General features: G+C 44.5%; 1 protein-coding gene across 3 annotated transcripts in view; it reads left to right on the forward strand.

Moving 5' to 3' along the window:
• DMC1 (DNA meiotic recombinase 1) overlaps window positions 1–25,294 on the forward strand; it is a 264,614-nt gene extending 239,320 nt beyond the window's left edge. For 2 of the 3 annotated variants that reach the window (XM_029590218.1, XM_029590219.1), the window contains 2 exons: window positions 20,238–20,354; window positions 24,947–25,294. In XM_029590218.1, the coding sequence (XP_029446078.1) occupies window positions 20,238–20,354; window positions 24,947–25,016 (187 nt within the window). In that variant the 3' untranslated portion in view covers window positions 25,017–25,294. Of the gene's footprint in view, window positions 1–20,237; window positions 20,355–21,122; window positions 21,189–24,946 lie in introns of all 3 variants that reach the window. The other variant, XM_029590216.1, reaches the window with a different exon arrangement.
• The last annotated feature ends 560 nt before the right edge of the window (window positions 25,295–25,854 follow it).

Raw genomic sequence — 25,854 nt, forward strand, 5'->3', positions numbered from 1 at the left:
AAATATGCCTGATACTTCACTTTCAAGGCATATACAGCATAGCTCTCTGCTTCAATGACAGGGGAGAAGAATAACTGATACTTCACACATCCAGCAGAGCTCTCTGCTACAACGGCAAAGGAGAAGAAAAAGGGTTCGCACTCAAAACGCGGGGAGTAGCTGGCTTGTTACGGCAGTTACTACCCCAAACCAAATGTGCCTGATACTTCACTTTCCATGCATATCCAGCATGGTTCTCTGCTGCATCGGCATGGGAGAAAGACTGATACATCACGCATTTCCAGCATAGCTCTCTGCTTCAACGGCAGGGGAAAAAAAAAAAAAACAAAAACAAAAACAAAAAACTGATGCTTCACGCATATCCTGCATAGCTTCAACGACAGGGTGAAGAAAAAAAAAGGATTCGCAATCACAAAGCGAGGAGTAGCTGGCTTGTTACGGCGGTTACTACCCCCAACCAAATGTGCCTGATACTTCACTTTCAAGGCATATCCAGCATGGCTCTCTGCTTCTACAGCAGGGGAGAAGAAAAAAAAAAACCAACAAGAGCTGTACAACATAGTCTAGGTAAAACAAATAAGCATGGGTGTAGCTTGCTTATCGCAGCGGTTACTGCCCCTACTACCCCTAACTAATCAAGCTAGATATTTCACTTGCATGCAGCTCCATCACTGCTCTCTACATTAATGGTGGGGGTGGAAGGGGAATAGAACAAGGAGCTAAGAGTAACAGATAAGAATGAGAGAAAAAATGTGTGAGGCTTGCTGGGCAGACTGGATGGGCCATTCGGTCTTCTTCTGCCGTCATTTCTATGTTTCTATGTACTACCTATCTTTTTTCCCAGGCCCCACTCCAACTCTGGAGAGCAGACCCTGCATACCCTAGACTGTAAACGGGCTCTAGCTTTTTACCTAGACCGTACAGTTTCCCACAGGAAGAGCACTCAATTATTCGTCTCTTTCCATCCTAATAAGTTGGGACAACCTGTGGGTAAGCAGGCTCTTTCTTCCTGGTTGGCGGACTGCATTTCTTTTTGCTATGAGCAAGCTGGCATTCCTTTTCAAGACCGTGTTAAAGCACACTCTGTGAGGGCCATGGCGACGTCAGTGGCACACCTTCGTTCGGTGCCGCTTCCTGACATCTGCAAAGCTGCAACCTGGAGTTCTCTCCATACCTTTGCAGCCCACTATTGTTTGGACAAAGCTGGAAGACAGGACTCCATCTTCGGCCAATCTGTCTTGCGTAACCTTTTTCCAACTTGATGTACCAACACCCTTCCACCTTCCCGGTAGGGTGCGGATGCCCTTTCCCAAATTTTTCCTCAGTTGTTGTGCCTGCTGCACACTGTTGGGTACATTTGGTGCAAGTCGGGACATCCTCAGCTCGGTACTCACCCATTTGTGAGGACAACCATCCTGCTTGTCCTGTGAGAAAGCAAATGTTGCTTACCTGATGTAACAGGTGTTCTCACAGGACAGCAGGATGTTAGTCCTCACGAAACCCGCCCGCCTCCCCGCGGTGTTGGGTTCGTTTTATTTTTACTTTCTAGGCACTGCCTGTAGCTTTGAAAATCAGACTGAAGGGAGACCCCTGCTGGCTGCAGGGTCAGTGCCTTGCTGGGCATGCCCAGTAGGGGCCAGTCAAAGTTCTGTTTAAACTTTGACAGAAGTTTTCCGTGGTGGGCTCCATCCTCGATGTCACCCATTTGTGAGGACTAACATCCTGCTGTCCTGTGAGAACACCTGTTACATCAGGTAAGCAACATTTGCTATACTTAGCTTTTGGGTACTTGCCAGGTTCTTATGGCCTGGATTGGCCACTGTTGGAAACAGGATGCTGGGCTTGATGGACCCTTGGTCTGACCCAGCATAGCATTTTCTTATGTTCTTATGATGTGCAGAGGGCTGTCGCAAGATCTGGTGTTTTCACAGTACTAGCAACATATTCACTCTAATAGGAATCTTCTTCAAAGGAGCAGATAAAGATTTTCTCTCTCATGAAGGAGTACCTGCTGTGAAAAAACATGAATGTATCGCTATGCGACCGTTCCAGGCAAACCGGTGTCACGTTCGTATTGTACACTGGCCCCTAAAGGGTGGATGGTTTCATCCATGCCACATCTTAAATGACATCTGCACATTCAGCCACAAGGGTCACACTATTCAGGTGGCTGATTTTGTTGTGTTTGTTGACCCTTAGAGGCTGAGGTGAGATTGGCTCAACCTGCAGGGAGGAGCCCTGCAGGTTTTCACCACTGGCAGGTGGACCCTGGTGAGGCAGAGACTAAGTAGAGGCTTTACCTTTACCAGCCCTCATTCCCCTCGGGTTGAGCCTTTAGGTTCCGGGGCTGGCAGGACTTAGGCAAGGGTCTCTGGATGTAGGCGAAGTAGCAGATTCAAGGGACAGGCAAGGGTCGAGATGGGCAACAGATAGGCAAAACAGAAGTCCAGGCAATGGTCAAGGCAGGCAGCAGACAGGCAAAAATGGAGGTCCAGGCAAGGGTCAAAACCAGTTTTCAGTCTGAGGGGTAAGAAGGCAAAAGGCAGGACAGGAAGAGGAACCAACTAGGCTGGCAAGGCAGGGTCAGGCTAGGCAGATGAGACAGAGTCAGGCTGGACAAATGAGGCAGGCTCAGGCTGTACAGACGAGGCAGGTACACGCTGGTCAGATTAAACAGGTACAGGCTGGGCAGATGAAGCAGGTACAGGCAGGGCAGACATAGGAAGCAACACGCACTACTAGTTGTAGGAGGACCTGTTGATGAGGCATTTAAAGGGCATGTGGCCTGCCTTTAAATAGGTCCGGGTGGGTGACATCCTACTGCAGGCCCTTTAAGTCTGAGAACGTTGATGCTCACGTGCATTGGGGGGGCTGGTGGCGTCCTGCTGCGTCAGCAGGGATCACGTCTGGGAAGGCCCAGCAGTATTGAGGTGAGTAGCACAGCTCGTGGGAGGCCCCTGCGAGCTGCGAAACACAACAGACTTGTTCTAAAGTACTAGTACCACTTACCCTAATGACGACTGCATGCATCCTGGGTTTTGAAGCTTGCATAAAAGACTTCGCACCCAAGGTGGGGTCTCTTAGAGACCTTCACTTTTCTCCTTCAAAGGTTGGTAGTAAGTACAAAACTGAAGATTGTGAGGATTAGTTGGCTGACAAAGTGGTCCTTGTCCATACAGGTGTCAACCCTCCCTCATATAACAGGAGGCCGGTTTGTTGAAAAACAAGTTTATCTTTAACAATAAGATTTAAAGTCCTATGCCGAGTGGGCGAGGAGTCTGTCTTTCTGATCAGACTGAGCCTTAGTCTGGAACCCTCACTGATCTCTGGTTGGGGAAGGAAGTCCAGATTTCCACAGGAGCAAAATCCTGTGGCATTTGTGTGTAGATAAGTAGCATGAATTAGCCATGCTGTCTGGGATGTCCTCCGGGCGGCTAGGTGGTGGAGCTCTCTTAGAACACTGAGTCTTTTCAGTGTAGTGTGCCTGCGTGGATCTTCCTGCGCAGCCCTGGTCTCCCTCAATCCATTTTTTTCCGTGCACTTAACTGCACGCAGAGCTTCTTTCTCCTGACGGGATTTTTTTACTCCAAGTAAAAAAAAAACTACTTTTTTCGCCGAGATGCCACAGTCACCGGGGGTTCAAATTTTGCCAGTGTGGCAAAATCATGTTGGTGACCAACAGGTATGCCAAATGTTATCTTTGCCTCTGTCCTCAGCACGACCAAACGACGTACAGGGACTGCGGATGCATGACCCCTCGAGCCCAGCGACAGAGGGCTGCCAGGATCGCGAGAATAATGGAAGAGGCATCGGGATCATATGCTCCTTCTGAAGACTTAACTAAGTCTTCTCCGGGATCCCCCAGGCCTCCAAAGCGTCGACGCATCGTCAAGCTTCCTCGGTAGGGCCTCCTGGTTCGTCCGGGCCGGCACCGAAGCGAACTCCTTCAGTTCCGACGCACGACACAGGGGATGTGTCGGTGGCACCAATGACGCCATCAGCGTCGATCAGTGTCGAGCCCCCGACCCACCACTGACGCAACTGAGTCAAAGAGTTGACCATGTGATCCGGTTGCAAAGCAAAAGCATAAAGCGTCAACGACACTTCGAAGTAAATCGATGCTGAAGACGACGCCCTCGATGTACAATGCTACTAAGACACCAAAGAAGCACTGGTCAGGACACAAACGCCTTGGAAACCTTCCCCACTCTTGGTGGTGGACTCTGATGTGGCGCCTTCTTCTCATGCCACCTCTCACAGTTCCTTGGCCTCATCCAGGGTTTACTCTGGCCTGTCCTCTGCCTCCCAGCACAGAACTAAATCAGGTCTCCAGGAACCATTAAAAAAGAAAGACAAGTGGCCTACCAAGGACACACAGAAACCAAGAAGTCCAGACTCCAACATCCTGCTGGCTGCAGTACCACCCAGAGGTGCTCATAGGGAACCTATGCCTGCCCCACAGGAAACCTTAGCCTCCCAATGTCTGAGATCTCACTCATCCTGTCTCAGTTTCTCACCGTGGTTGAGCAGCAAGGAAAACATCCAGGCGAGATACCCCTGGAGGACCCGCCATTGCCACAGGGAAGTCTCAGACTAGGTCCTCCTTCTCCCGGCCCACCTCCACCGGCTTCTCCTCATGGGGATATGTCCCCCCAACCTTCCACTTCACCGGAATCCTCCACAGGGATCCTTCTTACCCTGCAGAAGAACAACCAGAGCCCTTATCTCCACCGGAGGATCTATCATATTCCAAGTTTGTGGGAAAAGTGGGGCAGCGTCTCAACATTGAGACTCGAAATATACCTGACCTGAGAGCAGAAGTCTTGGGCATCCTCAAAATCTTTGCATCACCCTTAGAACTTATGGCCTTGCCCTCTCACGCTGGACGCAATCATGACTAGGGCCTGAGAATCTCTATTTGCCGGACCACAAACCTCTTGCAAAACGGATTTAAAATTCCATATGAGGCAATCACAATTTTATTCCATGGTGCAGCTTCCTCATGCCTCAGTGGTAGTGGAATTAGCTATGCAGAAAGCCAAAAAATCATGTCTGCATTCAAACACTCCACCCAGAAAGGATTCCAAAAACTTGGATGATTTCGGGAAACAGGCCTTTCAATCTGGGATACTAAATGCAAAGATTCAGCAGCACCAGTTCTATATTACACAGTACCTATATGAGTGTCTGCCATCCCTAAAGGCCCTACCTTCAGGAGGCGACCCCAGACCACTGACCTCCCGAACAATTCCAAGACTTGGAGGAAGGGCTAAGGCACCTCCTCCGAACTGTTTATGAAGGCTTCAACACCTCGGCCAGTTCCATGGAAAACCCCATCGCTGCCCGAAGTTTAGCATGGCTTCGAGTAAGTGCAATTCGCGAAGACGTACATGAGAAGCTTGCTGACCTCCCTTGTCTCCCAAACAATCTCTTTGGAGACAAATTGAGAGAGACTGTAGCACAGCTCAAAGAGCAGAAGTTGTTGTCATGTCGCTAACCACTCCTTCTGATGCAGCTGCTTCTAGACAATATTTCTCATCCTATAGGAAGCCTTATTACCAATGGCGTCCCTACAGACCTTACCCATCCTACTGGCCTCAACCTTATATGCCAAGTCGCCCTCAGCCTCCTCAGCAGCAAGTGATTCAACAATGCAAACGACTTCCTTGACAGCCTTGTCCGCCTTAAGACAGCAATCCCCCTAAGCCCCCTCAGGGTTTTTAGGGAGCGTGAACCCATCTCTACTGCTACAAGTAGGAGGCAGACTATCCCACTTTTTTCCAGCATGGAAGGTGACCACATCCTCACTTTATCTCTTTGGCAATCCTTTCTTCTGCCTTTTTGCTTTCTTGATTTCCTTCTTTATCTCCCTTAGTTTCACCAGATATTTTTCCTTATGTTCATCTTTTTGGGATTCTTTATATTTCTGGAACGCTGTTCTTTTTGCTTTTATATTTTCAGCCACCTCTTTTGAGAACCAGATTGGTTTCTTATTTATCTTACCTTTGTTTACTTTTCTAACATAGATTTGTTGCCTTTGTAATTGCTCCTTTTAGTTTGGCCCACTATTGTTCCATGTCTCTCATTTTCTCCCAGTCTTCTAGTTTTACCTCCAGGTACGGCCCAATTTTGACAAAGTCCATATTTTTGAATTTTAAAACTCGGGTCTTCGTGTGACTTTTCCATATTCTATTTGCAATATCAAACCATATCATTTGATGATCACTGGTGCTGAGGTGGGCACCCTTCCGGATATTAGAGACATTATCCCTGTTAGTGAGCACTAAGTCGAGTAAAACTCCCTCCCTCGTGGGGGAGTTATACTCAACTTAGTGTGTACCACATCTCCATGACCACCACTATATTCAAGTCAACCACTTCCATGACTGTCTCTGGATCTGGGACTTTATTTCCCATACTATGAGCATTTTTGTACATAGCTTTCTAGACATTGCCCTTTTTCCCCATTTATACATAAGGGTTTAACTGAGGAATTTTCCTTACCTTAGGGTGGTGTTTCCCAATCTTTTCAAGCTTGAGGCACATCTACATTGATAAAAATGTTGTGTGGCACATGGAGCAGGCAGTGTGGAGAGGTCTCATATGGTCAAAAGAAAAGCTAGGAAAGCACTGAACGCCCCAGTTTCTCTTCCAAATGTTGAACCAAAGGGAGAAAGGGGGCAGAGACACACATGAACCCACAAAAATAGATTAGCTTTCTCTCTGTGTAAGTGCAGGATAAAGGAGAAGTCAGCATGGGCAGTCAGCTATGTAAGTTATCTTGCCTGCTACATGTGGTTGCCAGAGCTCCTTCACTGCTGCTACTCCCAGCAGAGTAAGTTACATCGAGTGTTCAGTGCATGCTTTCTCCATCTCACTGAGCCTGGGGAAAGGACAAAGACTGGAGGGGGAGGCTCAAGACAGGGAAGAAGAAAAGTTGCTGTGTTCAATGTGTGTGCTGCACAAAATGGGGTCCAGTTATCCGTGCCCTGCAGCCACATTCTGGAGCTCATGGAAGAGATATAGTTGATTACACGTTCTCAGAAACGAGCTTCTACACATTTAAGAACCACCTCTAGTGTTTCTTTTTGGTATGAATTGCTAAGAGCAATGCCTAAAATGCTGATCCTGATCTGAATATCAGGCAGTGGTGGCTTTTCTTTTTTCTTTCTTTTTATTGAATTTTTAGCACAATAATACAAGTATTACTTGTACCAGTAATTAAGACAAAATTTGTAATATACAAACAATGAAACATTGCAAAATGAAATTCTAAGTTCCCCAACAAATATTTGTCTCATTGATTATTAGGAAATGAGGGAGGACAAAATTTAACAAGATTGATTATTTCAAGAAATATAGTTGTACAATACTAATCCTGAACTTACACCCCCCAAACAAAATTATGCCGAGCCAACACATGGGGAACATTAGGAATGGGAGTCCAGGAATACCCGTAGCTGGGAAAGTTAAAAAAATAAGTAGAGTTCTGGTATCTTAGCAAGCATTTACATGGAAATCTCAGATCAAATTTTGCACCTTTACTTAAGACTTCAGGTTTCATAGAGAGAAATTTCCTCCTGCGTTCTTGTGTTGTCCTAGTGATATCGGGGAAAATCCAAATTTTTTGACCGTAGAATAACTGATGACGATTCCGGAAAAAGAACTTCACAGAATTTCTCTCAGATAAGAATGCAAAAGTTATTAACAAGGTAGCTCTATTCTGAATAACCGTCTCTTGAGACAATTCTAATAATTCAGATGCATTTATGGATGAAACGGGTTCTGGATTCTTAGGTGTATCTCCCTCTGATTTAGGAAAAAAATAAGCCTTAGGGCCTCATTGGCTTTTCTCCTATGCTGTGTCTATGGGAAAAATGCTTAGTAAATGAGGCTCTTAGTTATCATTGGAACAGCTTCAGATGGAAATTTGAGAATCTGCACTAAATAGCTCTTGAATAGATCCTTAGGGGGGAAGCAAACCTATATAAGGAAAATGTAATACAATAGAGGTCTATAAAATGGAACAGGCAAATGTGAATCAGTTGTTTACTCTTTCAGAAAGTACAAAGACTAGGGGGCATTCAATGAAATTACTAAATCATACATTTAAGACAAATAGGATAAAATATTGTTGTACTGAATGCATAATTGGACTCTGGAATTCATTGCCAGATGATGTGGTGAAAGCTGTTAGTGTAGATCAGTTAGGGAGGGTTTGGACGGGTTCCTGTAGGAGAAGTCCATGGACCATTGTTGAGGTGGACTTGGGAAAATCCACTGCTTATTCATGGGATTAATCAGCAAGGAATTTGTCTACCTCTTGGGATCCTGCCGGGTACTTGTGACCTGGATTGGCCACTGTTGGAAACAGGGTACTGGGCTTGATGGACCTTTGGTCTGACCCAGTATGGCAAATCTTATGCTCTTAATATCCTTAAATTTAAAATTCTTAAAGCATTTTCCATGTTTTCCATTTTCTTAGAAGAGACAATATCTGATTGAACCAATTTATGCTGTACTGTTTCCAGATTAGAAATCCTTGTATCCATCTCAGTAACTTTAGTGGCCAACAATCCAACTTGATTTTCTGTAGCCAGGACTCGCCGGTTGTTATCCACAATTATAGCTGTTAAAGAGGTTATAGCTTTCTCAATAGAAATTAAAGCAAACCAAACACTCTGTAGAGTTATCTCTTTTGGCTTCTTAAATAATGGCTTTAGTGACGGACATACCTTCACATTCCCGTCTCAGGCAATTTTGAGATGAGAAAAAGGCCCGTGGAATCCATTCCAAATGGATTAACCGAAGGAGAAACCAAAATGGTTTCCCTTCTCGGGGCCTCAGAGGTATCAATCTCTCTCAATCTCAATTTAGGAATATCCAATATCGATGGAACAGGAGGTAGAAGCATGCTCGGCTCGCCAGGGCTTAATACTATTACTTCAGCCAGTGGAGGCGGCAATTGCTTGGCGCCATCTCCATAGCGGCTCTCCCCTCCGGTGTCTCAGATAGGGTTGCCACAAAGAAGGTTTCAATCCAAGGTTGTAATTGCTCGGGCACAGGAGAAGAACTTGAAATCTCCCTCCACCGAGCTTTCCTCTTCGTATGAGGAATTTACGTAGAGGGAAAAAAAATATTTCAGGTAAAGAGCCGGAGGAGCACTTCTTCAGCATGTAGATCAGGCAGCAGCCATCTTGCCCTCCCAGTGGTGGCTTTTCTGTGGCACACCTGATCAGATCTGAAGGTACACTGGTTGGGAAACACTGCCTTAGGAATTCTGAGTTTATGAGAGTTTGAGGTAAAAGGGAAACAGGAGACCTGTATCTTTTGGGAAATCTGTTTTCAAGCCCAGATTGGCTTTATGAAGAATAAGACATCTACTTGCTGCATCTCATTAAACTCTAGACACTTTTCATGTAGGCGATTAGCGCCTTGCAAATCTGGACCTTTGTATAGCTTGTTATATAGTGTTTTCCTCTCCGTTGTCATAGTCCTCATGAGTACTCGGATTAAGTATTAGGGTATAAAGTGTGGAAAATAGGCCCTAATAATTAAATTTGTGAGGTAGATGTGACCTGAGTTAGAGGAGAAATAGACAGATTTTATTTTTCACTATCCTGTGACTGATTGGCAGAAACCTGCACACAATGACCAGCTTCCCAATGAGTGAGATTTTGAAGCTGCATACATTTGTATGAGCAATGCAAGATAGCTCCAGGAAGCGCTAATATTTATGCATATAGAATAGCCTCCAGAGGAATATGCATGGATTCCAGTTGCAAAGGCCAGCCCAATATGATAATAGCTTCCTTGGTTAGAGTTCTGGGTAAGTGGCCAGGTCTGGAGCTTCACCTAGCCCAATTCAGATTCTGGAGGTTTCCTAATTAGGGAATTTTTACAAGGCGTAGACCAGGAGCTCAAACAAGCTACTGGGGGAAGTGCTGCCATTTTGCAGAGGGCACTCTTGCTGTGCAAAGTTGTATGCAGTTGTGATCTGCAAAAGGAGCGAGTCTGTATAGAGCAAGGGTGACCAACTGCCCTTTGGATGCCTCTTGCAGCACTTTCAAATGACTTTTGAGTGCTACAGTAGTCTGGCACCAATTGGCCCCTATTCCCTGAACTACGTGTCCTGATGCATGCTGGCCTTTTATCTGCCTCCTGCTGATTTTCTCTCTTCTAAACAGCCAGTGTGTTGCAGACGTTACAGAACTTTATAACTTCTGCATGTTACTGGCTGCTTAGGAGAGGATTGCCACGTAAAGGAATTGATCGCTGCATTTCACCACTACACCTACAGACTACTTCCACATATCGCTGCACCACCAGAACCTTTGAAGAAGCACTTTGGATGAACCAAGCACCGCCCCTGCCACAGCTGCCTCCTGCAGGCCCTAGTACTGAGTGATTTCTTGCTGCCAGCTCCCACAGGCTGCAGTCCCTCCATGGTATCCTGCTGCTGCCAGCGGCCCAAAACCTGAGGAGACACCAAGGAAGCCAGGAAGATGCTGTGGAGTGGTGGGGGCAAGGGAAGAAAGCGAGAGAGGTTGGATGGGGACAGTGAGAGAGAAAGGGGACAGATGAGGGAGAGAGAGAAAGGGGGAATGAGATATGAGAGATACTGGAACTGTTTGTTTTTTTTCTCAGCACAGCTTAGGGATCTTAGTCTCTCGGAATTTTGATCCCAGAGACTAAGTGCTCCCAGACAATAAAAACAAACCAAAAGTGCAATAACAAGTGTGTGTACTTTTTATTCTGTATAATCATGAATACTAAAACCAAAATAGCTTCCAGGACCCAAAAAGGAAAATACATCCTTTTCTTACCAAGTCCTCTTCACATAGACACAAAGTAGGTGACCATTCTGACTCCCGCTTGTTGGGGCAGTGTTTTTGTCCTCCTCCTGCTTTTTTTATTTATTAGTTTTTTCTTATCAGCTTTCTCTTCTTGGGAACCATGTTTTTATTCATTTCTAAGAGAACAGAAGATACATTACACCCTTCTGATATGATTTTGTGCCAATTATAGCCCATCCACCGCTAACCTACTTGAACTCATTTATTTTTTAGTCCAAGGTTACCGGTCTTTTCATAATGATTCTAGACCTTTGTACTTCTTGCTGAACTTAGGATAGAAACTCTATGTTATTCTTTGCAGAAGATTCTGGGAGTTTCAGGACTCCCTAGTATCTCAGGAATGCTCCAGGCTAGGTGGAGAGGGAGGAGGGCAGGGTTGGAAACAGAGTTGAAGAGAGAGGGAGAATCTGGTGGGGGAATTAAGAGAAGGAGACCTATAGCAATGAAGTAGAGGTTAAGAGAGTTGGCCCTTTCTTTAGGGGGTGGAGTTGGACGGGGAGAAACCCCCCAGCCACTCCTCAAAGGTGAATCTCTTGGCTACTGTGCTTTCTTGTTTTGTGGCTTCTGATGTGTGAAAGGTTGGCCACCCCTAGTACAGACCTCCCTTCTGACTAATGGTAAGTTACAGATCGACACAAGTTCAAATTTCTCTGCTTCTCAAGAAATATCTTCGGGGTTTTACAGGACTTACTTTTGTTCCCAGCTTTATTTAACATCTACATACTATCACTAACAAAAATCATTGGGACATGTTTTTAGACTTACATATATTTAATTTAATTCTAAATTTATATTCCATAGTTTTCAAGTAATACATGGACAAGGCAAATCGCATGAAATATGAAATAACAACATTCATACATAAAATACTAACAAATCAATATAGACAAACCCATCTCCAAACCAACTAACCCTAAAATTCAATAAAACCCAAACCAACATCCAAAATGGTACAAATGATATTTAAATCTACATTCACTTAGGTCTTCTAAGGGAGTTAACGCTAAGCAAATTGAATCATTGTTTAAGGGTTATTGCCAGTTGGCTGCAGGCCAACAAGCCCAAAATGAATCCAAGTAAATCTGAGCTACTATGTGAAAGAAACAAGCAAACAAATCCTTCTTGGAAGTGCAAGTTTAGTGAAACAGTATACGGGGGCGTTATTCACGGACTTGCAAGTACAGGTGTCATACAGAAGTAGGCACACCCCCACGGGCTCAAGCAGTACATTTTATACACTTTTTCTTGCTTATGCAAGCCCCCTTTTTCCCCCTCCCTTTTCCCTTGTGTATGTGCAAATTCCCTTGCCCAATAAGATACTGTTCATGATGCCTTTGTCTACATACAGTTTCTAAGTTACGTTCTCTATGCAAAGGTCCTTGCTAAAGCCATGTGTGGGGAGGGGTACAGTCTTATCTCTGCTTGTCTCCTTCCAACTGCTAAAGAAGCAACATTCCTCTCTCTCTGACAATCCGTTTTAACAATTTGCAGTTTCTCTCGTTAACTCTATTTTATAAGAAGCAAAGAAAAGAAAAGAAAAAGAAAAGGGATACGGTTCTATCCCTGTCTTAACCACTGAGAAGGCAACAGTAGTGAGCCTTTGCTCACACTATGGATTAGGAGGCTGCCTTCATTATGGTCTGCCTTGGTGGTTACCCTGTTTAACACTGTTCTCCCAGTGGCCAAAAATGTTTGTCTACTGGGAATTTATGCTGACCCTCATCTGATATTGGAGCCTCAGATTACCCTGGTTATTTGAGGGAGTTACTTTGTACTATATTTGATTAGACATCTTTATCTTTATTATTTATATAGCACCCTTTGCCTCGGCTCAGAGGGCTTCACATCCTGATATGTTCATAATTGTAAATACATTAAAAATACACAGCAATGAAACTAAAAATGTGCATATCATTTTCCTAGCTGAGGATCTTAGAACATCATTCACGTGCTGGCGGTTTCCAAAATAGATTATTATAACACCTTATAAATAGGGCTTCCTTAGCAGTCATTCCAGTTTGTGCAGAACAGTGCCACTCCACTTATTTCTGGCATCAAAAAACATGAACACAGTACCCCAACACTAAAATTGTTAAATTGGTTGCCAATTTTTCCTGTTATTTTTTAAACTGACACTGCTAGTCTTTAAAGCCCTTCATGATCTGGCACCAGAGTACTTGAAATTATTCCTTTATGAATCGACCAGAACATTGCATTCCTTTTAATCAACCCAACTTGAAATTCCTCCAGTGAGGTCAATGAAACCACATAGCATTAGGAATAGGGTGCTTTTCTGTGTAGGCCCAAAATGCTGGAATGATCTCCCTAAATATATTAGGATCATAACAGATCTACTTTCATTCTGAAAGGCAATAAAGACATTTTTATTTAATACTGTTTACCCCTGAATTTTTAAACTGAGATTTCTTTTTTTTTTTTAATCAGCCCCTTAAGTAGATTTACTTACCTATTTGGTGGTCAATTTTTAGTGATTAGCCAGCCAGCAAAATTAGCTGGGATATTCCATGAGTGAGCATGCTGCTGAATATACCCAGCTACGTACTGCTCTTTGGAAGACCTAAAATTAGTCAGCTGTGTTAGCCAGATAACACTAACAGTGTCATACTGTATGGACCATTTAGATCTTTAACTGCTGTTATTTACCATTCAGCTAACTTAGCTGAATAATTGTACCCTGCCTCAGAACACTCCCAGACTGTCCTTGATTTTCCAGTTTGGTCAGACTGATAGGATTTTAAATCCCACAGTTTATCTAAGTCTGGGACTTAACCAGACAAACATTTTTAGTACTGACCTGTTGAATTTTGTTGTTTATATGTGTTTTTTATTATTGTACTAATGCTGTTATTTTATTTTTGGTTATGAGTTACTCTATTATTTTATTTGCTGCAACCTGCTCCGAATACACTTTGTGTGATAGGAGTGAGATATATATCACAATAAAAAAATGAAATAGAGATAATTACTGAGCCAGTGTATTATTTAAAAGGTGCTGCTGCTCTGTAGAATGTGGGACTGCTGCACAGCCATGTAAATAAAAATATATTAAATTACAAATGTGCAGACAGAATGTAGCAGTGACAAATCAAGACAGATTAATCCCAGATAAGAGTGGTACACACACTAGACAAGGACAAGGTTTATAGGGATTGATTTTGAATATGTATGTGCATAAAACCTTATTTTTTATGTAAGTGGTACTTTGAAAATCGATCAGGGATCGATGTTCCCTGCCAGATGATCCTGCTAGCTGCTTCAGGAGGCTGCTCTGGCGATTTTCTATCGCTGGTGCCTCTGCTGTCCCTATCGTGGGTTAAAAAAAAAAAAGAATTATAAATATTTAGATTAGGAAGGATTCAGCAAAAAAAAAAAAAAATGCAGCGTCATGGTGGGGATCGTGGTTCCTCGGCCGGCTCAGCTCCCTTGGCCCTCCCCTCTGGCAGCCATAGGCCCGGATCACTCGGTTGGTCCCTGCCTCCTCCAGACTCTTCAGACTGTCCCTGTGCTGCAGGCAAGTGTTCTACCTCCCTCTTCCCCTTCCCCTGTGTCCAGTTGTGGGGAGAGCAGCCCTGAGGTCGTTTCCCTCACCCCCCCCCCCCCCCTTTTCAAGGAGCTGATTCCTTCCCTGCCATTTCCCTTGATGCTTACGGGGAGGATTTAGACCCACCCCCTTTCCCCCGCCCGGGCAGGAGCCTGCGTCTGGCAAGGCCACGGCGGTGCCGACTTGGGGCAGGAGCAAAGGAAAAGCCCTGGTTCCCAAGAAAAGCTCCAGGGGTCAGGCTGCACTGGCAGCCGAGGATCAGTCTCCAGGTTTTATACCTGAGGTAATTCCCCCCCGAACCAGTGCAGCTCACCTAGGCAAAGGTGCATGTAGTGCTGCCCACATAAGCAGAAGACGAGGGTCATGTATGTCAGGTAGCATCCCCAGCCACTCGGCGGGAGGAGGTGCGCAAGGAGAAAGAGATATGCACAGCAGGGCGGCATGGAGTGGGGTGAGCAGATTCCCTGCACTGCCAACAGGAGATTCTGCAGATTTTTCAGATATGCAGCCAGGAGGGAATCCTCCTTTCCCGACAGCAGGTACAGGGTATTGGGGATGGGGAAGTTTTGGAGGTTGGCCACTGTGGTACAGGGATGGGTTTTATGAGAGCAGTGCTTGAGTGCTTGACCAGGCGGGGTGGGCCAAGGCTGGTGGGTAGGAGAGGATGAGGGTATGGAGGTACCAGCTGGGACCTCACTGGCAGGCATGCGAGGGCTGGGTGTGCGAAGACATCTGGAGCTCAGGTCCAGGGGCAATTCTGCGGGCTGTGTTTCTGTTTCTGCAGGTCCGGCGGGTTCAGTTCATCCTGGCACATCCCAACAGGAGGCCTGGAGAGAACAGGCATTCTCGTGCTCCATGGAAGGATGGGAGCAGTGAGGCTCGGCAGCTGTGGACAGACCAACAAAGGTTGCGGGTGGTAGATCTGTGGGAGCTGGAGCCGATGAGTGGGAGAATACAAGGGAGCTGAGTAGGGCGGGTAAGGAGAAAGAGGGCAAGCAAGCCTAGTTCGGAGTCGGACACCAGCTCGATATCGTCTTCATCATCCACCTCAAGTGACACGGAGGTGGATAGGTGAGCGGGGATAGGAGAGGGCCCGAAGCAGGACATGGGGCATCCCGTGCTAGCATCACTGATGGAGCTTTGAGAGGAAGTGCCTAGGAGGATGCGGAGGCGTATTCAGAAACGGAAGTATGTTAATATTTTCAAACTGTTGGAGGGTAGAAGGGGATGTTGGAAGGACAAAAAGAAAAGTAAGAAAAGGGCAAAAAGCGGAGCACCGGGACCCAAGGTGTCAAAGAATATTCTGAATTGGGTCAGGGGATTTTTGCATTTGGCAATTGTAATTGGGTCACTTTGAGCCAGCTCAGTATGGATCGTTATTGGCATACGCAGATAACATATTGGGTGCCTTTAAAGATTATGAAGGTTGGGCTTGGCTCAACTATGACGAGAAGTTCAGGGATAAAATGGCGGGTAATCGCCATATGTCGTGGGGTACATAGAACATTCACCTGTGGTTAACGCAGATGACCAACAAGAGCAAGAGTAGTGCAAAAGGGGTAGGGAGCAGCGGTGGGGGTCTTATTGGGGCGGCAAGTGGGGAGAGCGGGGAAGGAAGTACAAGCTCCTTTTGGGCGGCAGGGAGTAACCTCAAAGTGGGGATGGGTGGCAAAGTGGCAGCTGGAGGAACGGATGTGTGCTGGAGATTTAACAAAGCCACTTGTTTGTTTCCAGATTGCAAGTTCCGACACACGTGCGCCACGTGTGGCAGTGCCCATCCAGCATCTAAGTGCACCCAAAAGTAGAGTGCAGCCCCAGTGGTGGTATCGGAGTTGAGGGCGTGGTTAAGGCATTATCCGGATAAGAGGGCGGCTATGTTATTGTACTATGGTTTTTGGGACGGCTTCAGGATTCCATACACAGGGCTGGGGGGAGGGGGTAGTGTAAAGAATGCAAGGTCAGTGGTGAGGTTAGCGGACATAGCAAGGGCAAAATTACAGGCAAAGCTGAGCCTAGGTCGAATAGTGGGTCCTTTTGATCAGCCGCCGTTTCGCAGGACGCATCTTTCGCCATTAGCTGTCATTCCAAAGAAGACACCAGGTAAATACAGGCTAATCCTTAATCTTTCATTCCCGCGAGGAGCGTCGGTTAATGATTTTATTCCTAAGAGCGACTGTTCAGTGAGGTATGATTCATTCGATGACGCGTTGGAGTTGGAACGAAAGGCAGGACGGGGTGCACTGATGGTGAAAGCGGATATTGAGTCTGCTTTTCGGCTGTTGCCCATACATCTGGTGAGCGTGCTGTTACTGGGGTTTTACTTCGAAGGGCAGTATTTCCTTGATCGTTGCCTACCTATGGGTTGCGCAGTATCGTGTGCTTACTTTGAAGCATTCAGCTCCTTGCAATGGGATACAGAACAATATATGCTCTGTGACAGCATGTTGCATTACCTCGATGATTTTTTGTTTGTGGGGGACAGTCAGTCCAATCAGTGCTGGGAGCAGTTGGATGGTTTTCTGGAGGTGGCAAGACAGTTGGGTGTGCCAATTGCGCCGGACAAAACGGAAGGGCTGTCCACGCAGTTGACCTTTTTAGGCATTGAGTTAGACTCTGAGGCAATGGTGTCGCGGCTGCCAGGGGATAAAGTGCAAAAGTTGAGGGAAGTAGTGCAGGAGGTTAAGGGGTCAACCAAGGTAACCTTGCAGCGGATGCAATCCTTGATTGGGTCACTAAATTTTGCCTGCCGAGTCATTCCGATGGGGAGGGCTTTCATAAGGAGGTTATCGGCATCTACAGTTGGAATTCATGTGGGGCACCGTTTTATAAGAGTGATGCGCAGGATTAAGGACGAACTAGGACTGTAGGAGGCTTTCTTGGAGTTGTTTAACGGGGTCCATATGATACCGGACAGCGTGATATCGAATCAGGATCTTGAGCTGTTCTCGGATGCAGCTGGGTCCACCGGTTTTGGAGTGTATTTTCCGGGACAGTGGTGCGCTGAACGTGGCCCGAGGACTGGGTGGTGGAGGGAATTACCAAGAATATTATGTTTTTGGAGTTGTTCCCCATTGTAGCAGTGTTAGCAATTTAGGGGGCCGAGCTAAGTAACAAGCGAGTGGTCTTCTGATGTGACAATCTAGTGGTAGTACAAGTGATTAACCATTTGTCAGCAAAATGCTTGAAGGTTTCTGCACTGTTACAGGAGTTTGCAGGGGAATGTTAGCATTACAGCCAAGCATGTCCCAGGAGTTAAAAATGTGATCGTTGATGCCCTCTCTCGTTTCAAATGAAAGGTCTTCAGAGCGTTGGCCCCGCAAGCAAAGTTGAAGGCAGAGCATTTTCCAGAGCACCTCTGGAGGCTGGGTCGGAAGAAGAAGAATGGAGATTAATACGGAAGATCGTGGCCCCAGCCACTTGGACAGCATATGTGGTGGGAAGGGGCGTGGTGGCTCGTTTCCTACAGTCGACAGGATGGAGAGGAGGACCAGTTAGGGAGGAGTCGGTGGTGAAATTTGTACTGTGGGCAAAGGACAACGGTTATTTGTTGTCGTCAGTCAAATCACAACTGGCAGGTTTCTCCTTTTTCCAGAAGCTGAGAGGTTGGGGGAACCTGGTGATGAGCTTCATCATTAAGCGGCTATTACATGGATGGCAGCGGGATCGGGGAGGGGAAGGGGATAAGAGACGACCCATCAGGTATCTGGACTTAATCCACATCGTAGAGCAGCTGTCCTTGGTATGTTGGTCGAGCTATGAGGCCTTTTCATTGGCCTTTTTTGGGGCAACAAGGATCAGCGAGTTAGTGGCGAGCTCTAAGACCAATGTGGCAAGAACGGGACTAGGCTGGAGGTGAAGCTCGCTAAGGGCAGCTAGTGGAGAAGAGACTGCACCACAGGCTGCTTCATGTGGCCAGTGAGTAGATAATTTGGGTAGCCCAGAATAGAACTCACTGGAGGCCTCTGCTGATAGGGAGGTGTCACAGCAGGCTGGATCATGGCATGGTGAGGCTGCATGGCAGGCAAAACCATGACAGTACTTTGTTGATGCATTTTGGCAGGGATTATAGCCTCAAGTCTTCTTGGGTATGACACTACACTCTTGGCACAACTAGATTTGGGGATTTTCTCCCATTCTTCTCTGCAGATCTTCTCAAGTTCTGTCAGGTTAGATGGGGAGTGTTGATGCACAGCCATTTTCAGATCTCACCAGAGATGTTCGATTGATTTCAAATTCCAGGCTCTGGCTGGGCCTCTCATGGACATTCACAGATTTATCCTGAAGCCACTCCTTTGTTTTCTTGGCTGTGTGCTTAGGGTAATTGTCCTGTTGGAAGGTGAATCTTTGCTCCACTCAGATCAAGTGCTCTGGAGCAGGTTTTCATCAAGGATCTCTCTGTACTTTGCTCCAGTCATCTTTCCCTTAATCCTGACTAGTCTCCCAGTTCCTCAGCTGAAAAACATCCCCACAGAATTATGCTTCCACCATGTTTCACCTTAGGGATGGTGTATGCTAGGTGATAAAGTGGTGCTTGGTTTCCTCCAGACATGATGCTTGGCATTCAAGCCAATCTTGGTTACATGAGACCAGAGAATCTTGTTTCTCATGTTCTGAGAGTCCTTTAAGTGCCTTTTGGCAAACTCCAAATGGGATGTCATGTGCCTTTAACTGAAGAGTGGCTTCTGTCTGGCTACTCTACCATAAAGGCAATGCTGCAGAGATGGTTGTCCTTCTGGAAGGTTCTCCCTTCTCCACAAAATAACTCTGGAGGTCTGTCAGAATGACCATTGAGTTCTTGGTCACCTCCATGACCAAGGCCCTTCTCCCCCAATTGCTCAGTTTGGGTGGGTGGCCAGCTCTAGGAAGAGTCCTGTTTCCATCGGGTCCTTCACTGCTGCAACAATTTTTTGTACCCTTCCCCAGATCTGTGCCTCAGCACAATCCTGTCCCGGAAGTCTATAAACAATTCCTTTGGCTTCATGGCTTTGATTTTGCTCTGACATGCACTGTCAACAGAAGGGGCCTAATAAAGACAGGGGTGTGCCTTTCCAAATCATGTCCAATCAATTGAATTTACCACAAGTGGACTCCAATCAAGCTGGCAAAACATCTCAAGGATGATCAATGTAAACAGGAGTGTCATGGCAAAGGGTCTGAATACTTATTTTTAATTAATTTGCACACATTTCTACAATCTGATTTCGCTTTCTCATTATGGGGTGTTTGTAGATTGAAGAGGGAAAAAATGCAGGTTACCCATTTTAGAATAAAACTAACGTATCAAAATGTGGAAAACGTGAAGGGGGTCTGAATAATTTCTGAGTGCACTGCAAGTACTCCTGTAGAAATGCTGGAAATCTACTGCCCATATTTTATATTCCTCCCAACTTTCTGTAGTCCAATCTCAATCTCAGCAACAGTCCTCAGCCAGTGACTGTAGACTAGGGTGCCTTTTAGAACCCTGCAATCATGGGCTTTAAAGTCAGTGACTGTCTTCCTGCATCCTCTCTATGAATGCTGCTTCAGCAAATCTCATTCCCTGCTTGACCTGAAGAGCAGAAAATCTTAGCTAGGAATCAAACAGAGGTCCCACTGTACACCAATGCACAGCACTACCACTGAAACACCAGATCAGTCAAGACAAATTAAGTTTTGAATGTACTCCATGTTTTGTGGCATTTCCTATTTAAAAATAAATTATTGTTTACAAAAGCTTTCAAAGGACTTTCAGACCAATGTCTTTTTATTACACTCATTTTGAATTCTGCAGATGGAAGACAAATGTTCTAAAACACATGATTATGATCTTTGTTTTCCAGTTTCCAGGCTGACCCTAAAAAGCCTATTGGTGGACATATACTTGCTCATGCTTCAACAACAAGAATTAGCCTACGCAAAGGAAGAGGCGAGCTGCGTATTGCCAAAATTTACGATAGGTAAGAGTCTTACAATAGTCACCCACTGAAAGGGTATCTTTAGGATTACATGTTCCAGTTATATTTTATTTGTATTTAACTATCAACCATGAATATTCTGGAACTTGTAGATCTGTTCTCGCTGTAGAAAATGTTGAACAATAAGGCACAGAAGAGTGTGGCTTTTTTTTTTTAAACAATAAAGGGATTGACTGCTGCTTAGATTCAGTTTTATCAAAATCAAGTTCTAGTAATATATTTCCAAGAAATGGATTATGGTGAAACAGGAGGGTTTATGTGCACTGTAATTTCTTGTTTTGCTTTAGGCCTTGTGCTTTCTCCCCAGAGACAGCTCATGTCCTCTGGCTGGCTTGTAGGTAGAGTTTGACCCAATGAGCAATGTGGTCATTCTATCTCAATCATCATCGTGGCCAACTTTTCTTCTTCTGTATGATTATCTCTATCTGCGCACAAATCTTTTGGATTACCACCTTGCAGTCTCGATATTTAGCTGATTCTAGAATCCCATGAAAACAAAGATTACACCGACAAGACCTATTTTCAGTAACTTCCAATTTTTCTCTAAGCTCCGCATTCTCCTTCAGTAAAGATTTATAATATGATTGTAGGTTTTTCACTTACTGGCCTGAGCTTCTAAACGAGTATCACATTCCTTTACACTTTGGATGATTTTCGTTATTTCCTCTCTGAAATCAAACATATTTAAAATATCTTTTTTGTTTTCCTTCATGTCCTTCCTCATATCGCAAAACCATTGTCTAAATCCAGCGTGGGTCAGGACAACACTTTCAACCAATTGCTGAATCTGGCCTTCCTGATCCAACACCATATCTGGTATGAGCATGTTTGTGGACTACTCCATTTCTCCAACCTCTGCCGAATCTGAGCTAGCTTTCACATATGAAAACTGTTTAAAGTCCATCAATTTCTTTTTCAAAGCTAACTTTTACCTAAGTTACACCAGTATCTACAAACAGATAGTTGATATTTCAAGAGAATGCAATAATACTCAATGGATATTACTCAGGGGGAACAGGAGCACAGAATTATGCTTCCATCGAGACCGGTGATGTCACATCCTCCTGAAGGTAGCGTTTGACCTCTGCACTCTAGTTCAAACAAGCTTGGGATGCTGGCTTGACTCAAAATAAGGCTTGGAAGCATAGATAGCCTAGTATCCTGAGGGAAGCTGTAGGACTGTGACATCTTGCAGCTCCACTGGCCAGAAAACACTAATTAGAAAGCTAACGGTCAGAGAGCAGATGCTAGTACTTTGTGCCTTGATTGGCCCCTCAGACAGAAAACTAGCCTTGAAGATACTAGAATTCACTAGTCTCAGCTATTAGTACAGAGAGACAAAAATTTATTTATTAATTCATTCTTATTAACCGAACACGCAGGTGAACCCTGATCGGTGCAGTGTATAACATTCATCAGACCATAATTCAAACAACAAATCATAAATTAAAACAATTCCTTAAATATAAACCATAAAAAAAAATTACATCATAAAATAAAAATAAAATCTTTGCTGAGGCCCTTTTCAGCTCATGTAAACAGCCTTTTTCCTGACCTTCCTAAGCACTAGATAAGTATGGTAGAAAGTGTTTAACTAGCTTTTGAATCCTTGTTTTTTTTACCTATTCTTGTTTGCAAAGTCAATCTTTTTCTGTTCACTGTTCCTACTTTTTGTTAATAAAACTTATTAATTTGTTAGTTCTACCTGTCTTGGACTGATTCATTATCCTGGTGTTTTGTGTATTTGGTTTCTAGGTGCATATCTAAGAACTGTGTGACCCCTGCATTATGTGGGTTTTTGGTATCCCCAGAAACAACCCAGAAAGCTTGCAAATGGGGACTTGACCAAAGGCAAACAAGAATCCAGTTGGCTAGTGGGAGTTTGCCAGTATAGGAGCACGTGCACATGTGCAGGCGGGCCTGGGTAGTGCTTGGCAGGCCCTCTATGTGGCCACAGGGTTAATCCTGAGTGGGTGTTAGGGGTAGCACTGAAGCATTATGTGGCATGAATTAAAAAAAATTTTATTTTTTTTTTTTAAGAACTAGATGATTTCTTAGAAACTTAGAAATGTGACAGCAGAAAAAGCCCATACAACCTATCTAGTCTGCCAATACACACATTCTGTTCAGCTCTGCAATTGTTTCCACTCTCTCAGAAATCCCCTATGTTTGTCCCATGCTTTTTTTTTTTTTTTTAATTCAGACACTGTTTTTTTCTCCACTACCCTTCTGTTCCATTCATCCACTACCCTTCCTGTAAAGAAATATGTCCTTGTACTACTCCTGAGTCTACCCCCTTTTACCGTCATTAAACAACTCCTCATTCCAGAGCATCCTTTCCATTGAACAAGGCTCTCTTTGTCATGGTATTCTATTTGAACAAACTGCGGTGGAATCAGTACACATAAAAACTAAAATGCCAGATGTTCTTTATCTTAGGATATTTTTGGGGGGGTTGGTTTCCTCTTCACATTTGGAATTCCAGCTGAATAGGAGTTTATCTGAACTGGGACTATGGTTCTATAAGTCCATATATTTTTCATTAGCTCACCATTTTCCCGTTATATAATTCTCAGTAGAGGGCCTCAGACTGCAGCTCCCTGAGAAGTCTGCAACATGTACATCCTAAAACCACCCATATTTGCTACTATTGCAAGATGCCTGGGATTCTTTCTTCCCCTGGGGGCTAAGAATGTTGTCTGAGCAGCATCCCTAGCTCTTGCTGGCCCCAGAAGGAGCAAAAGGCAGATATGAGAATGAAACCTAGATGTTCCCCATGTCAGTGACAGCACTAGCATTAGGCCTTTGGGTCAGGTCTTCGTAGTATTTTTTTTCTCTCCATTTTTCCATCACTGCTTAAAATCCCACCACAGACAACATCTGCAAGCTACAACAGGCACCTTTGCTAACCCAGCAGACTAGAGGGAAGTCTCTTTCAAGTCTATCCCTTAGTGCTGCCCTGTAGCCATAATAATTTCAGTTATCTTCTCTCCCTTCCTGAGTTTAAAAGGTACCACTTCCTCCTCAGTGCACCCAAGCTCTGCTGACCCCATTAGTTAGAACATTTTGAATACAAGTCGAAGAATGCAGTGCTTTGGACCCAGGGCTGGATTTAGGTATAGGCACCTGCCTAGGATGCCAAATTTTAAAGGTGTTCAAAAACTAGCCTCTCTCAATCCAGTCTCTGAAGTAGATTCCGGGCCCCCTGCCCCCATTCAGACTTGCCGATGTGTGCCATAATCTAAAATCCAATCCTGCTCTGACCTGAGCCATAGGGTAGCCCTGTAGTATCCTTTTACCTGGCTTGTGCACATTGAAAAAGATGTTCAAAACCTGATCAAATCTGAGTCCAGAAGGAACAACACGTCTTGTGATGCAGCCTTAAGGAGTTATGCTTTGAGTACAGCGCTTAGGAATCTTGACATAGCTGTGAAAACTGATCCATAAATCGTGCCATGTAGGGTTGCTAAATGACTCCAGATCTTTTTTTTATCCAATCAGTTCCATCAAATTAGTTTCAGCATGTGTAACCCTCCAAAACCGATTCCTATGATCCAAGTAATGCATCTTTGGAGAAGCAAGAATATCAGAAACAATAACCTGTGACATTTCTTCAAAAAACACCACACAAATATCTTATTATAGGGCATGTCCACCACATATGTAGGTGAGAATCCCTATGATCACATCCCCTCCGGCACCAAGCGTCATTATCAGGGTTTGTGTGATGTGCTCAAGTCCGAGACATTGCTAGCACTGAACGTTCACGGTATACTATGAAACATGAGCAGTTTAAATAAAATGCTGTTTGGGGGCCCTACCATCAGTATTACACAGTTGTAATGAGATAAATTTTGTGTATGCATAAATGAAGTTGCTTTGCATTCAACATCCATGGAACGTGACAATGTTAAAATGTCAGTATGTGACACGTGGTTCCTTCATTGATCTGTTTTGTATGCCTAAAATTTATAAAGAGTTAAAAAAAAAAAATACAGGTAGGTTCGAGGTAAGAGTCTAACCATTAGATCGACTCTTTTCCAGCATATACAAATAGTAAATGCCTCCAGCTACAAAGGCTGTTAATAAGCCAGATGTTACTGGCTGCACGGTTCACCGATGCTTCTTTATTGAAGGGAATGTCTTCTCTAGAGACTTAGAGGAAGCAATTGTTTGGGATAGCTCCCTTTGAGAAGCTGGCATACTCTCTTAAGAGGAAAGGTGGGGTTTATGATTCTGTATGGGGTAGGTTTTGGACCTATTAATACTCAGCTCATTAAAATAAGCATTTATCATCAGTGTACCGATTACTTGCTGTTATGGGGTACTCTCGAACACCATTATTTGTTTGCTAGGTTGTTTAAATATTGGACTTGTTGTCTGTCTGTTTATGAAATAAAAAAAAGAGTTAAAACAAAAAAAAAAAAAAAGATGTGTAACCCTGTTTGGAAAAAAAATCACAATTGTTAACATCAGAGTTCATTTGCATAGATGATCTGAGGGTCTTTTGCTTTTTGAGATATGATAAGGTGGGAATAGTGCTGACCGATATTTTTGCTTTCTTCCCTCATAAGCCCCGAAATGCCTGAAAATGAAGCCACATTTGCAATCACAGCTGGAGGTGTTGGGGATGCAAAAGAATAAAACAAGGAAACTCTACCATGTTGATACTGCTTTCTAACTACTCTGCAGAATGGCTGGCTACACCTGAGATTTCACAGCATTATAAACTAATTGTCTTGTGTTATTAATTTGTTTGATATGTTTATAATGGAACAATTTGAATTCCTTATAAAGATGTCTGGTTTTAAAAATATAGACGACAATGCTAATTTGTTTGATATGTTTATAATGGAACATAATTTGTATTCCTTATAAAGATGTCTGGTTTTAAAAATATAGACGACAATGCTAGGACAGACTGCTGGGGTTCTCACTGGATTTATTTCTTTTACTCTCAATTCTTTGTCTTCCCCCCCCCCCCCCCCCCTTGGGATCCAGTGCTTCTCTCTTGGGAAGCTCTTCTTTTGAAGCAAGGGAAGAAGCAAATATTGGCATAAATTTTTTCAAAGAAGCATTTTGACACAGCTTTGCAAAGAAGCCTGAGAGGAAGGATGTTGAGCAGATTGCAATCACTAAAATAACCAGAGCAAATATAGTCATACTAATTAGCAGGGCCAGATTTAAAACCAGGGTGCCAACAGTCCATGTGGGGGGCTTTGTTTCCCGGGGTTTCGACAGTAATCGGAAGAGGGGCAGGAGTCCCTCTTTGGAGGTGCAAGGAGACCTCTCCTGCTTCTCCCTCATTACCCCTAACCAGATCATCCCCTCTCCTGACTCCCTCCTCACTTCTGCTGGTCATATAGAGTGGCCTGGCCCTGCTCCGCAGCAACTATCAAGCACACAGGGCCTGTGATGTGAGCTTCTGGGTGCTGACAAGTATGTGGCACCCTGCCCCTTCTCATGGGTTTCCAGAGTAACA

This window comes from Rhinatrema bivittatum, chromosome 2 (genome assembly GCF_901001135.1).
Source record: "Rhinatrema bivittatum chromosome 2, aRhiBiv1.1, whole genome shotgun sequence".
In the NCBI taxonomy this organism is placed as follows: Eukaryota; Metazoa; Chordata; class Amphibia; order Gymnophiona; family Rhinatrematidae; genus Rhinatrema; species Rhinatrema bivittatum.